The following is a 15,531-nucleotide window of genomic DNA, read 5'->3' on the forward strand; positions in this document are numbered from 1 at the left end:
ACGAACCATGAGAGACTGTGGACTCTGAGAAACAAACTGAGGGTTCTAGAGGGGAGAGGGGTTGGGGGGATGGGTTAGCCTGGTGATGGGTATTGAGGAGGGCACGTTCTGCATGGAGCACTGGGTGTTATGCACAAACAATGAATCATGGAACACTACATCAAAAACTAATGATATAATGTATGGTGACTAACATGACATAATAAAATAAAATTTAAAAAAAAGCAGTGGTAATAACTACTATTTGAGTGTTTAATAGGCACGAGGCACTAAGTGCCTCCACTAAAGTCATCAGTCTTTGTAAACACTTTTATGATATAGATACTGCTTTTATTCCCTTTCACAGGTGAGTAAACTAAGACAAGAGGAGGTCAAGTAATTTGCCAGCCAGCACTGTTAATGGAAGTGGTGTGATGTGGTATATACCCGTTTTGGTTGTATACACCTGGCTTCCATTCTGTTTGGGGTGTTGTCTGTTCTGATGGATTGAAAACCTGTGAAAATATAGCCAGCAGCAACACAGATTCAGATATAAATCATTGGAGCTTGGTTCCCATTCTGTGTGGAAGCTTTATCTCATTCATTAACCTCATAAACACACCAGCCCTTCATTTATTAATTAAGCAATGCACATGTCTTTTATTAAAATAACATAATTGAACTTTAATAAAGTGTGTTAATAATGAAGGAGAAATAGAATGAATAAGTACTTAGTAGCTTTTTATGTGTATTTGAGGATTTTGCTAGTTAGATTGTGTCAACATAGCAGTTTCATCATATATCAGTTTCAGGTAGCGTTTGAACATTTGTTTGATTAAAGTTGACTAAAAATTGTAGGAGAGTGCTCATGTTTAGAGAATGTGATTATTTGGGTATCATTTTATTAGTTAACTAATGCATGTAATAGAATCAGTTTGGCCTGGAGCTCCATAAAGGAATAGTCACTCAAGTCTGGCCTTGTAAGAGTCTATCATCTCTTCCTGTAAACGGGCTGAGGCGATCTCTGAAAATGGTTCGCTATTTACGTGACCTAGAAAACCGTACAAAATCATGTAAAGCATGAGGTTCAAATCTTTGTGTTCACTTTAAGAACACACATGAAACTGCCCAGGCCATAAAGAGTTGACATTTGAAAAGCCCCCAAGTATCTGAAACACGTCACTTTGCAGAAGCAGTGTGTGCCATTCCATTGCTACAATGGCGGAGTTGGGAGGTGTGCACAGGCCAAACAGTGGGGCTGGACACAGGGCCAGTGACCCAAAAAGAGTGCTGAATTTTTACTGTACATGCTTAAAATTGCAGAAAGTAATGCTGAACTTAAGGGTTCAGATGTTGATTCTCTGGTGAACAAAGCCCCCTGGATGCGGTGTAGAATGTACAGGGCTCTTGTTTGGATTAACCCATACATGAGCTCTCCCTGCCACACTGAGATGATCCTGACTGAAAAAAAGCAGACTGTTCCTAAACCAGAACAGGAGCTTGCACAGAAGAAAAAGATATCCTAGAAGAAACTGAAAAAACAAAAACTTATGGCCCAGGAGTAAATTCTGCATAAAATAAATGCAAATAAAAGTTTAAAAAAAGTGCATCTCAATTAAAGTCCTTTTTTTTTTTCGTTCTTTAAAGGACTAAGAGACAAGTACAGTTGACCCTTGAACAACACAGATTTGAACTGTACAGGTCACGTATACATAGTTTTTTTTCAATAAATATAGTTTGATACTGTAAATGTATTTTCTCATGATTTTCTTAACATTTTCTTTTCTCTGGTTAACTTCGTTGTAAGGATTTAGTGTGTAATACATATAACATACAAAATGTATATTAATCGATTGTTTATGTTATCAGTAAGGTTTCCATTAACAGTAAGTTAACTATTAGTAGTTAAGTTTTTGGGGAGTCAAAAGTTATACTAAGGTTTTCAACTATGTAGGGGTTAGTACCCCTAAATCCCGTGTTGTTCAAGGATCAACTGTAGTTTATTTTGAATTATTCATTCAAAGGAAGATGATAATGTTATAATTTCTAGTTTACTTTTGAAGGCGGGTATTTAAAAAAAAATCCTTTTGTTTCCAAAGAGTATAAATTTTGTGGTTTTTCTGTTCGGAGACTTAAGATTTTTTTTATTATGGATTTTAAAAACATTGAGATAATATTATGCTTACTTGTAAAAAACCTAGTCGTATATTTGTTGAAGAGTATTTTCAGTAATATTTAAGTCAAGAGTTAAGTAAAGATTGTATATTATCTATACACACTTAGCAAAGGAAAAATACTTCATTAACTGATACTAACCTGTAACATTTAAGATTATTTCTTTTATTATTGTAACAATAAACATATACAAATACTTTTAAATAACTTAATTGATTTGGGGCACCTGGGTGGCTCAGTCCGTTAAGTGTCTGATTCTTGATCTTAACTCAAGTCTCAATCTCAGGGTCGTGAGTTCAGCCCCGTGTTGGGCTCCAGTCTGTGCATGGAGCCTACTTAAAGAAAGTAAAAGAAATAATTTATTGATTTTTTTTCTCCTTAATTTTATTTAATCAAACTTTTAAATTTAAGATAACTGTAGATTCACATGCTGTTTTAATACAGAGAAGTCTGGTGTCTTATTTCCCTCAATGGCAACATCTTGCAAAACTAGTAAGGTATTACAGCCAAAATATTGACATTCATACAGTCAAGATTCAGAATATTTGCATCACAAAGATACTTCATGTTGTCATTGCATCTCTAAACCTACTTAATTTCCTGTGCTTAAGCTTGCCCCTCTGAACCCCCAGCAACCACTAATTGGTTCTCTATCTCTATAATTTTGTCATTTCAAGAATGGTATATAAATGGAATAATACAGTATGTAACCTTTTAGGATTTTTCTCACTCATCGTACTTATCTGGACATTAATCAGATTTGTTGTGTGTATCATTATTTGTTTTTATTTCTGAGTGGTATTCCAATGGCATAAATGTTTAACCTTTTTTTTTTTTTTTTTTTTTTTAACCATTCGCTTAACCATTCATCCATTGAAGAACATCTGGGTTGTTTCCATTTTGGCTAATAGGAAGAAAGCTGTTATGAATACTTGTGTACAGTTTTTGTATGAGAATAAATTTGTTTCCCAGGGATAAATGCCCAGGGGTGCAATTACCGGATTGTATGGTAATTGCAGGTTTAGTTTTATAAGAAAGTGCCAAACTGCAAGTGGCTGTAACCTTTTATAGTCACCACCAGTGTATGAGTGATCTATTTCCTCTGTGTTCTCACTGTGTTTTCATATATGATGAGAGCCATTTTGATATGTGTGTAGTGATATGTTGCTGTAGTTTTAATTTGTTTTCCTAATAGATAATGAAGTTTTATCTTTTCATGTGCTTTTTGCCATAAGTCCTTCGGTGAATTATTTATTGAAATCTGTATTCATTTGCTAGTGCTGCCATAATAAAATTAACAGATACTTATTTCTGACATTCTCACAGTTCTTCCAGGAGACTGGAAGTTCAAGATCACAGTGTTGGCAAGTTTGGTTTCTCCTGAGGTGTCTCTCTTTGGCTTTCAGATGGCTGTCTTCTCAGTGTGTCCTCCCATGGGTTTTTCTCTCTGCCACCATTGGTCTCTCTCTCTCTTCTTATATGGACACCCATCCTGTTCGATTAGGATGCCACCCAGATGGTCTCAATTAAACTTGTTTACCTCTTTAAAGGCCTTAGTTTGGCATGTAGTCACTTTGAGGATGAGGGCTTCAACATGTGAATTTGGAGGGAAGTACAGTTCAGTCCTTAACAATACCTTTTCCCTTTTTAAAATTGAATTAATCGTCGTTGTTGTTGTTGCTGTTTTCCTGTTGAATTTTAAGAGTTGTCTTCATATTCTGGATACTAGTCCTTTGTCATATGTGTGATTGCAGATATTTCTGCCAGTCTAGAATTTTTTTTATTCTTCATAAGAGGGTTTTTCAGTTTTTCATGGAGCAAGAGTTTTTAACTTTGATGAGTTCCAGTTTATTAATGTTCCCTTTTATGGACTGTGCTTTTGGTGTCAAGTTTAAACACTCTTTACTTAGTTATATAACTGTTTTAAAAACTTTTCTACCATGTTGAAGTAAAAATTATTAGAGATCACAAATTATACATTTGTTTTCCTAAGGGGAATTTGTGAAGGTATAAAAAGGGGATTCACTTAGAAATAGGGGCAGGTCAGTCATGAACAAAAGAAAATACTGGGGGGCGCCTGAGTGGCTCAGTTGGTTAAGCGTCTGCCTTCGGCTCAGGTTATGATCCCAGGGTCTTGGGATCGAGCCCTGCGTCGGGCTCCCTGCTCCGTGGGAGGCCTGCTCCTCCCTCTCCTGCTCCCCCTGTTTGTGCCTGCTCGCTTGCTCTCTCTCTTTCTCTGTCAAATAAATAAAGTCATTAAAAAAAAAAAAATTCCTTTTTCTCTGGCATTCTCCAGGACTATCTTTCTTGGGTTTTTTCCTCTGGAATTAGCTGCTGTCTCACAGTTTCAGTTTTTAGTTCTGTCTCCTTGGCTCTTGCTCCGGTACCAGCAGAACCGCAGTCTGTCTGTACATCTGCCCAGAGGGCCTTGTCACATGTCATCTCAGATGCAGACAGGCACGGAATTGAATGCATTTCAGGCATGAGGTTCCTCCTAACTTCACCTTTGATGTTTTTAGTCACCTATAGGTCATAGCCCACGTTGGGCTCCCTGCTAAGCGGGGAACCTGCTTCTCCCTGTCCCTCTCCTTCTCCCCCTGCTTGTGCTCTCTCTCTCACTCAAATAAATAAATTTAAAAAAAGAAAAGAAAATACTGGGAGATGGTTCTTCATGGGGTTTCTTCATTTTTATAGCTCTTCTGAGTAAAGGTATTGGTAAGTTTTGTTTTGGACTGTCTTTTAAGGATGTTTGTATAGCACGCAGCCTTGAAAAAGAGAAATTCTTTCCCCCCTTAACAAGGTTATCTTAACCTGGTAACATCATTGTCTGCTTGGTTATCCAAGCTGGGAATGGGGGCATCCTTACTAAGTGCTCCTAGTTCATCCTTCACATCCACTAACTGCATCCTATTGATTTCAACTTCTACATAGTTCTTGAACCTATCTTATATTTTTATCTTCATCGCTAATCACTGTGATTCATTACCACATCTTTGTCTTTAGTTTTCAGAAGTTTGACTTAATATGTCTTGTTATGGATTTCTTTGTGTCTATCTTGTTTATGGTTTACTCACCTTATTCAATCTGTAGTTTTATTTCTTTTGCCAAATGTAATAATTTTTCAGCCATTATTTCTTGGAGTACTCTTTCAGCCCCACGCTTTTTCTTCTCTATTTCCAAGATTCAGATGACAAGAGATGTTATTTTGTTATAATTCCACAAGTCCCCAAAGTTCTGGGGTTTTTTTGGTGGGGGTGGGATGTTTTTCTTTTTCTTTTTGTTTTTTTCTTTGTCCTCAGTCTGTTTTTTCACTGTTGTTCTGAATGGGGAATTTATATTTTATTATGGTTCAGATCACTGATGATTTCCTTGTCCCCTTAATACTGCTTTTGATCTCAGTTACTGTTTAATTTTGATTCTTTTATTTTTCAGTTGTAACATTTCTGTTTGGTGTTTTTTTAATATATTGTTTCTTTCTTAAGACTTAGTAACTCTTCGGGCTTCCTGCTCAGCAGGGAGTCTGCTTCTCCCTCTGACCTTTCTCCCTCTCATGCTCTCTGTCTTGCATTCTCTCTCTCAAATAAATAAATAAAATCTTTATAAAAAAAAAAAAAAGACTTAGTAACTCTTTGCTAAGACCTTCTATTTTTTTTCAAGGATGTTCCTAGTTGCTCATTGAAGCATTTTTATGATGGCTGCTGTAAAATCTTAATCAGATAATTCTAATTATTCCTGTTGTTTTAGTGTTGGCATCTACTGGTTATCTTTTTTCATCCAGTTTTAGATCTTCCTTGTTCTTGGAATGATGAGTAATTTTTATTGAAACCTGGACGTTTTGGCTATTATGAGATTCTAGATTTTATTCAGATCTTCTGTTTTAGCTGGGTTTGATACCACTCCGTCAGGGAAAGGTGGAGGGTGCATGTTGCCTCATTACTGCCAGGTCATGGTAGAAGTCCAGTTTCCCCACTCAGCCTCCATTGACACCTCAGGGAGGTTGAAATCACTGTTACTGTGGGTGAATGTGGGATTTCTGGCTCCCCAATAATTCTGTCCTGATAGCTGTGAGGGTGGGAGGGATAGAAATGCCTTATTACTGTTCCACATGTTTCCTCCACTAATGTCATTGTCACCAGTGGGTGGTGGTGCTATGTCTTGGGTGTCCACTCAGTATTTTCTTTCTTTTTTTTTTTTTAGAGAGCGAGCGAGAGAGAAACAGCATGAGAGGGGAGAGGGTCAGAGGGAGAAGCAGGCTCCCCGCTGAGCTGGGAGCCCGATGTGGGACTCGATCCCAGGACCCTGGGATCATGACCTGAGCCGAAGGCAGACGCTTAACCATCTGAGCCACCCAGGCGCCCACCACTCAGTATTTTCTTACACTAGCTCAGTGGGAAAGGATAAGGTCACTTTGTTCTTGATGGGCAGACTTAGATGTGCAAGTTCCCCACCTTGTCTTCATTGACACCATGGGGGTGCTGTGTTATCTTCTGGTGGGAATTAAAGTCTTGGCTACGGTGGCCTTTTCTGACATCACTCCAGTGGGATGATTGAGGCATCTCATTACAGCATGGGGAGGTTGGAAGTCTAGGCTCCCAACATCAGCCTTTGCTGGTGAGTCTAGGAATAAGGCCTTAGTTTTTTCTCTATTGGTAGCTCACCAGAATAGTTACTTTCTTACAGATTTTCTTTTTCTTGGTCCTTTTGGATACAGAGAGTAGGCTTTTGGAGGGTTTGTTTTATCTGTGCTTGGTGTTTTTGGCTTATCAGCTTCTCTAGAACGCAGTTTCTCAGTCTTTGATATATGTGGTAAAAATGAAAACCCAAGGAACTTCTGTTGTTTAATTCTTTGGGTCCTGAGGTCCATATCCAGTCTTTTTTCTCTCTGCCTTTCCTTAAGTTTATTTTATATATAATGTCTCCTGTTTCTAGTTGTACATAGAGGAATAGGGAAAAGTATATCTACTCCATCTTTTCAGAAGTGAAAAGTATGTTTCCGGTACTTAGTAATAAAAATTACCTCTAAACAGCCCTTGAATTGGATCTAGGTAGAAATTATTGTCTTTGTATGCTTTTTGTTTATTTATATTTAAGACTAAATGCCTGTAGGCAGATTTTATTGGCAGAGATAACAATGAATTCAAATTAAAAAGTACAAAGCAAAAATATAGAATCACCCCCTGTGGATATACAGTAAGTATCAACCTGAGTCTTTCTTGACAACACAGGGATGTACTTAATCACTAGTTCTTAACCTGTCAAGTTTTATTATGATTTCTTTTATGCATGCTGCAGTTGAAATAGTTCTCTTTGTTCTGATCCTTTGATCCAGTTACAGAGTGACTGATAATATATGGAAATAGTTCTCAGGTTTTAGGTAATCTTCTTATCTTCTGTTATAGGCTTTGTTAGTCTCATGGTCAAGTTTTGCCTTTGGTCAGCTATGGATATATCTATGGGGATTTAATATTTTCAGAGGTTTACTATGTAATATAAAAGAAGTATTATATATAGCACTAAAGGACAGTTATGTTGTTATAAAATAAGAGAAAAGGCAAGGCCTTTCTTTTATACAGGTAGCATAATATTTTCAAATTCCTTTCAACAGTGGTATTCTACAGTAAAATACTATCATGATCATAGGTGTTAAAAAGTTTTTTTTGTATTTCTTACAGGATGATGGTTTAGAAGACAATGAAAAGAATTTCTATGAATCTGATGATGAACAGAAGGAAAAGACTGACCATAGGAAGAAGCCATATACTATGGACCCAGACCATAGACTTTTAATTCGGAATACAAAGCCTTTGCTTCAGAGCAGGAATGCAGCGGTATGTTAAAACTCTTACGAGAATTTATGGATTTTTTAAACATGGTTAAAAGTATGTAAGTTCAATAAACAGTTTTTCAGTGTGCTAATGGAGCATTTGTTTGTTTATTTGATCATACACCAAAAAATCAGGTTTGATGAGATTACTTGGTTTGGTAGTTACATGCCTACTGGACTTCATTTACTTTTTTGTGCTTTTGTTAATTGGCTTTTCCTAAGATACGAGCTCAAGATGTTTCTCACTGGATTGGAAGACAGTGCATATTTCTCTGTTACTTGGTTGTTGTTGAGAGTATTTATTTATTTTTTTATTTTTTTAAAGATTTTATTTATTTATTTGACAGAGAGAGAGATAGCGAGAGCAGGAACACAAGCAGGGGGAGTGGGAGAGGGAGAAGCAGGCTTCCTGCCGAGCAAGGAGCCCGATGTGGGACTCGATCCCAGGACCCTGGGATCATGACCTGAGCCAAAGGCAGACGCTTAACGACTGAGCCACTCAGGTGCCCGAGTTGAGAGTATTTAATCTGGTATCAGTCCATAATATTCAAATGAACCTAGTAAGAGTTTTTAAGAGACTGACATATAAAGAAAGTGTCTAGCATAACGCCACATACTTAATAAATTTTAACTGGTAGGAATAGCAGTTAAAAATCATTTTCATTTGGGGCGCCTGGGTGGCTCAGTTGGTTAAGCGACTGCCTTCGGCTCAGGTCATGATCCTGGAGTCCTGGGATCGAGTCCCGCATCGGGCTCCCTGCTCGGCAGGGAGTCTGCTTCTCCCTCTGACCCTCCCCCCTCTCATGCTCTCTCTATCTCATTCTCTCTCTCAAATAAATAAATAAAATCTTTAAAAAAAAAAAATCATTTTCATTTGAGTCCTGAGTTTGTTTTCTTTTGTTTTACATCTTTTTGTTTTAAATACACTTTATATTTTAGAAGAATACCTGTGCACAATAAAAAAATTAGGAAATAGGGACTAGCAAAACTTTAAAGAAATTAAAACATCATATTCCCATCACTCAGAAACCACTATTATGTCGTGATGCATTTTCTGCCAGAGCCTTTTTCTGCATGAATATACATATATTCGCATGTATGTTTGTCTACACATACATATTTTTTAAACCAAGGTAAAAATCATACTGTACGTAGTACTTTTTTAACCATTTTTTTCCTACTCTATAGTCCTATTTCAATAAAATTTCATCTCACTTAATACCAATTTATTTTAAATTATCTTTTATAAATAGGCAATCTAAACCAGTATCTATAGTACCTGGTTGTTACAGCTCTTAAACCTCTCAAATCTCCACGAAATGTTCTTCTGGGTGTTCACTTTGCTTACTTCATAGTGCTATTTAATTTTTTCTTCCGTGCTCTGTGTTACCTGTTTACTGGAAGTTATATCTAAACATTTGATGGAGTCAAGTAAAACATTTTCTTCATATTTTTAATTTAAAAAATGTTCTTAATGAATTGTTCTGTTCAGTTAATAAAAACTTTGAAAACGTGGAATTTTACTTGAATTATTTTAAGTTTTCCGATGCCTGCAAATTTAGAGCTTAGAGCTTGGTCTGTGTATCTTAATAATTAGCAGAAGTTTTTATCTTATGCCTGATAATTTAGTTGCTCTATCATTATTAAATAACCATACACAGTAATAAAAAAAATGCTATTTTACTAATGTTGTAAAACATGGTTATATTTCAGTGAGCCCAGCTTAGCCAGATTGTATTAAGTAGCTGTAACTTGTCACCTAAAACTCTCTCTATAATTGACTCACTATTTATCTTTGTTTTGGGAATTGATTATAGTCCAAATACTTACTGATCAAAAATGTTCTTGAATGGTGAAACAAATAGTAGTTTGTATTTTTTTCCCCAGTATGTTTTGATTCCCTACTTACTTGATTGTGTACCAAATAAAGGTAGTTTACTTTTTGTCCCAATATATTTTGGTATCCTGCTAATTTGATGCTGCTAAATACATATAAAGGTTGACTTTTGAAGGATTGTGAGTAGGTTTCCTTCTTTTAGCCTTACAGTTAAAGGAGAGACTTTGAGAATTTTTTTCAGGAAACTTGGTCAGTTCTGTGTAGATTGAATTGGAGATAAGAGACATTGGCAGCAGAGTGTCGGGAGGCTGTTCTAACTGTAGATAAGGTGACAGTGGCATGAGTAGGTAGGAATAGAAAAGTGCTTATAGGATATACTTTATCATCAGTGCACAGGATTCAACTGTAGAAGGCCTATCTTATTTGTATAGTCATTTTGGACTTTGGAGATATGGGAATTTCCCTCTTGGCTTTTACAAATTAGACTATAAATTTCAAATTCTGGTTATGGAAGAAATTTTAAACTTGTAGATTTGTAAATACTAGGGGAAAAGAACAGTATGTATCCCTGTGGGCTTAAGGGAGTGCCCTAAATAATATATTAGAAGCGATGACGTACTGAGTGGCATCTAGAATCTTAAAAACATTGACATGTATAGAAAGTACAGTTTACCTTTTTGCCAGTAGCATCGGACTATTTGTAATAGAAAGGGGCTTAATTAATTTCTGTAAATACATTACAATTAAGTTTCAGTTTCTTTTCTATTATATACTAATACTTCCTAGTCAACTGTATGCTTTAAGATTTGTAAAAATGACTATCACCTACTTGTAGATTAAGTCAGTCATAGAGATTTTATTTTACAAGATTTTATTTAAAAAAATTTTTTTTAACATTTAAAAAAATATATTTATTTGAGAGAGAGCAAGCTAGAGAGAGAGCGTATGAGACAGGAGGAGGGGCAGAGGGAGAAGCAGACTGCCTGTTGAGCAGGGAGCCTGACATGAGGCTCAGTCTCAGGACCCCGAGAACATGCGTGAGCCAAAGGCAGATGCTTCACCGACAGAGCCACCCAGGCGCCCTTATTTTATAAGATTTTAAATTTAGGAGAGTTTGTTCTATAATTACAGTGTATTTGTGAATCACAAGTGAAAAAATAAAATATCCTTAAGTTCCTCAAATTCCCAAGTAATATCTGAAAGCTATAAATGAGCCTTGTTAAAAAAAAAAATACGACAAAGTGCCAAACAACAGTAAATTTGGGACTCTGTGAACTGTATTTTTTAAAAAAATGTTTCTTATAAAGAGAATAAAAAAATTTTAAAAATGTTTCCTAGTTTTGGAAGGAACTCCTTTTATCTCAAGCACCCTCAGCTGCTGTATGCTCTTTAAACATACATAAAACTCCTGCCACATATTTGTTAGAACTTTATAGAACAAGCAGAAGTAAAGTAGTATTAAAACGTTTTCTGAGCTAAAGTCAAGATGATGTAACTACTGTGGCTCTCTCTCTGCATTTGTCACAGGTTAAACTGGATCACTTTTCAGTTTGGACTTTTGATCTCTGGATCTAAGTGTAGAGGCATGTCGGGGAAACATAGTACTCTTATATTTTATGACAGAAGTTCTCATCACCCTTTTAATGGCTTTGAAGCAAAGATGGTTTTTAAGGTTCTGCATTTTGAAAAAAAAGATTATTTCAAATGCTGCTGCTTTAGATTAATTGTTTTAGTAGAGTTCATTTAATTATAATTTTAATGTACTCATTTTTAACATTTTCAGCTTGTTACTTTTCCAGAAGTATCTAGTCTTCATTTGGAAAGGCATACTTAGAACTTTTAAAATATTCCCAATCTCAGAGCAACAGCAGCAGTGTTAAGGAGAGTCTGGGGTTTGGAGTGTTATGTAAAGCTTTGCTATGTACTGACTGGCAGACTTTGGGTAGTTCATTTAACATATGTTTTCTGATAACATCTATCTTCTTTTCTGAGGATGTGTTAGTTTCCTGGGGCTGTCATAACAAATTACCGCAAACCCGGTGAATTAAAACAACAGAAATGTATTTTCTCACTTTTTAGTGAGAAAGTGGAAATCCAAAATCAAGGCATCAAAGGGTCGTCGGTTCCTTTTGGTGGCTTTAAGGGAGAAACTGCTTTTTGGTAGTTTATAGTGGCTACCCGCAGTTCCGCACTCAGTGGCTTATAGATTCATCACTCCAGGGAATATACTCTGCCCCCATCTTTACATTGCCTTCTTCTCTGTGTCTCTGTGTGTTCTTTTCTGTCTTTTATAAGGACACTCACTGGATTTGGGGCCCACCCTAATCCAGTGTGATCTCAATCTCCATCATTACCTTAATAATATCTGCAAAGACTATTATCCAGGTAAGGTCACATTCTGAGGGTAGACATGAATTCTTGGGAGGACACTGTTCATCCTGCTTGAAAGGGTAACAGCATATTCATCTTCATAGGAATTTTGTACGCGTAAACAATATGTGAGAATGTACTTTGTAGAGTGCTCCCATGTTTATAGTTCTTACTGTTTTCATGCTTTATCTTTTAGGTGGTAATGGCAGTTGCTCAGCTGTATTGGCACATATCACCAAAGTCTGAAGTTGGCATTATTTCTAAATCACTAGTGCGTTTACTTCGTAGTAATAGGTAGGTCATGATTTTATTTGTTTTTTCTTTTGTATTCCTTCAAAAGTAATGTTTGAACAAATATAATCTTTCAGACATTTATTACATGATTGTGTGTTCTATCTGTAAGATTTCATACTTAAGGGATCATCATACAAGCCTTTATACATTTTATCTCTGAGTTCGTGATAAATAGAAAATTTCTTTTAAACTCAAGCCCAAAGAGATTGAAAATATTTTGGCAATGTTTAAGATCAGATTTTTGTCATTGTTTTGTTTTCTGTGTTTTAAGAATTACCACATAGTTTCAGCTATTTAGCTTACCCTGAATATTTTGTTATAATTAGTTACTTTAAATTTAAAATTTCTTTCATTGAGTGTTTACTTCTGCTAATAGAGTTGGGGGAAAAAGATGCATGTTTATTTTTGCCTGTAACATGACCTTCGTGCCACAGCTACTTAGCCGTAGACTGACTTCTGCCATTCCTTAGTGAGAGCCTTTGTGTTCCTAATCTTTCCTGTCTTTGTACACATGGTCATTCTTTTCCTTTTTCTCAGTTCATTAATTTTTCTTTTCTGTAACTCATTTAAAGGTTATCAAAAGGCTCTGGAATGCATCTTTCACATGAAGCTTTATACCAGATTCACTTCTACCTTAGATATTTGGACATAAAATAACAGAACTTTTTTTTTAATCTATCTTTTCACTCTGGTCAGAACTGAGTGACACAATGAGCATCTGATCAAGAGTTTATGTTAATGCTATGGTCATGTTTATTCTGTTAGCCCTAAGAATATCTTCCTTGCATGTGTTCAGAGTAGCTGTAGCATTGACTTTACATCTTAGGAATACAGTATTGTAAAATAGGCTTTAACTTTTCCTCATGATGAATCAAATCTTATTTATTAGTAGTTCATAGGAAAATGTGTTTAAAAAGAAGACATAAATATCTCAGATTTACTAAAACCTTTTTAATATTTGAATTCAGTATGAAACTTACTGCTGATTTTTTTGTTTAATATACTGTGTACATAAAGATACTTAATTGGAAAATATATCCAATGAAAATTCTCCTTTAATTTTTAGGGAGGTGCAGTATATTGTCCTACAGAACATAGCAACTATGTCAATTCAAAGAAAGGTATGTACATAGTAAACACATAATCCAAGAGAGAAATGAATGCATTAGTACCAAAAGTGTATTTATATATTTCTTTTTATAATCTAGGGTATGTTTGAACCTTACCTGAAGAGTTTCTATGTTCGGTCAACTGATCCTACTATGATCAAGACACTGAAGGTACGCATGCTTTTATTTTTCAGGTACCCTTAGTACATCTTTACTTTGAAGATACTGCTGTAGCTTCTAGCATCTGCAAAATGGAGACCTGCTTTTTCAAAAACACAGATACATTTAGGGATTTTCTTTATACTTTCTAAACTTTATTATTATATCGAGTCACTGCTGCATCCTAATAATACAAAGTTGATACTTGCTACCTGCACGTTGAATAACCCATCGTATACTGGACAGACAGACAAATAGATAATTTCAGCACTATGTGTTTTTTAAGTGATATTATAGAGATTTGAATTAAGTACTGTGCAGAACCGAAAAATGGGGTTAATTCTCTAGGATTTAGAAAGGACTTGTGGAAAAGTTGATGTTTGAGTGGATCTTAAAAATTCACAAAAATATTATTCTTTTTTGTTCTTGGTTGGTAGATTGAATGGGAGGTGGTTGTAGGGTTTTGGAGTAGGAGAAAGGAACAGTTTATGCTAACAGAGATTATGAAAGAGTGTTGTGTTCAGGGAATAATAACTACATTAGAGAACATAGGGATATAAAGTTATGATAATTAGAACAATGTGATATTTAGACAGAAGAATAAGTGGGATAGAATAGAAAGCGTGGAAACATCCATGTATGTGAAGATGTACTATATAATAGAGGAGACCTTACAAACCAGTGTGGAAAGGATGGACTTTTCAGCTTATATTGGGATGATTGGCTATTCACATGGAAACTGGGTTTAATTATAAGGAAATCTAATACACATCCAAATTGTAGGATATTTTAGGAAATACTTGGCTTGCAGTCATCAAAAATGCAAGGTTGTGAAGGTCAAAAGAAAGATTGAGAAACTTTCAGGCCAAAGGAGACTAAAGATAAAACTGAATACAATGTTTGATATTGAATTGGATCCTTTTATTATATATTATTGAGATAATTAATGAAACTTAAATGGGAGTGATGATTGCATGAATGTATGTATAAGTGTTAATTTCTTGATTTTCTTGGTTCTCTTGTGTTCTGTAGGACAATGTCCTTGTTGTAGGGAATATACACAGAAGCATTTGGGGACAATGTGGTGTCAGATTGGCAACTCTCAAATGAGTCACACCAAAATAGTTCTTTTTACCCTTTCTATGTGTTTGCGATTGTTTTTTAAAAATTATATAAAAAATGAAAATGTTTTCATCAAAATAAAATGCAAACTGAAGTCGTAATCTGGGAAACAAATATTCCCAGTATATATATCTGAAAAATGACTAGTACTCAAAATATATAAAGAACTTCTATAATCTATCCCTTTTAATTGGAGTGTGTAGACCATTTATTTTTAATGTAATTACTGATATGACTGTGTGTGTGTATATATACCACACATACATCTTGTGTTTTGTTTTCTATTTGTCCCATCTGTTTTCTGTTCCTTTTTTCCTTTTTCATGCGTTCCTTCAGATTATTTGAATATTTTTTATGAGGAAGAACTGAAACTTTTTTAGTGAGCCTATTGGAGATAGACTTTTAATTGTGTATTCTTATAACTATGAATCCAGAAGAGAGAATTAAAATGTCCCAAGTATTTGGGATGGTAGGATGAATGAGAACAAATCAAGAGAATTAACTAATATCTGGAAAACAGAGGTATTACATGGAGGGCAAGTTGTTTTCTAACTTTATTAATAAAGGAAAAAAAGTGCCAAACTGCCTTAAATTGTTCAGGTTAATTAGATATAAGTTGTAAAGTTGGTACAAACAGGGAAAATGTAGGATTCTCTTTTTCC

General features: G+C 35.4%; 1 protein-coding gene across 1 annotated transcript in view; it reads left to right on the forward strand.

Annotated features, from left to right (window-relative positions):
- AP3B1 (adaptor related protein complex 3 subunit beta 1) overlaps positions 1–15,531 on the forward strand; it is a 248,677-nt gene that overhangs the window by 92,021 nt on the left and 141,125 nt on the right. The window contains exons 7-10 of the mRNA XM_081825590.1: positions 7,827–7,982; positions 12,382–12,479; positions 13,546–13,600; positions 13,688–13,759. Of these exons, the coding sequence (XP_081681716.1) occupies positions 7,827–7,982; positions 12,382–12,479; positions 13,546–13,600; positions 13,688–13,759 (381 nt within the window). The remainder of the gene's footprint in view (positions 1–7,826; positions 7,983–12,381; positions 12,480–13,545; positions 13,601–13,687; positions 13,760–15,531) is intronic.

This window comes from Leptonychotes weddellii, chromosome 7, assembly GCF_054177405.1.
Source record: "Leptonychotes weddellii isolate Sample4059 chromosome 7, ASM5417740v2, whole genome shotgun sequence".
Lineage (NCBI taxonomy): Eukaryota > Metazoa > Chordata > Mammalia > Carnivora > Phocidae > Leptonychotes > Leptonychotes weddellii.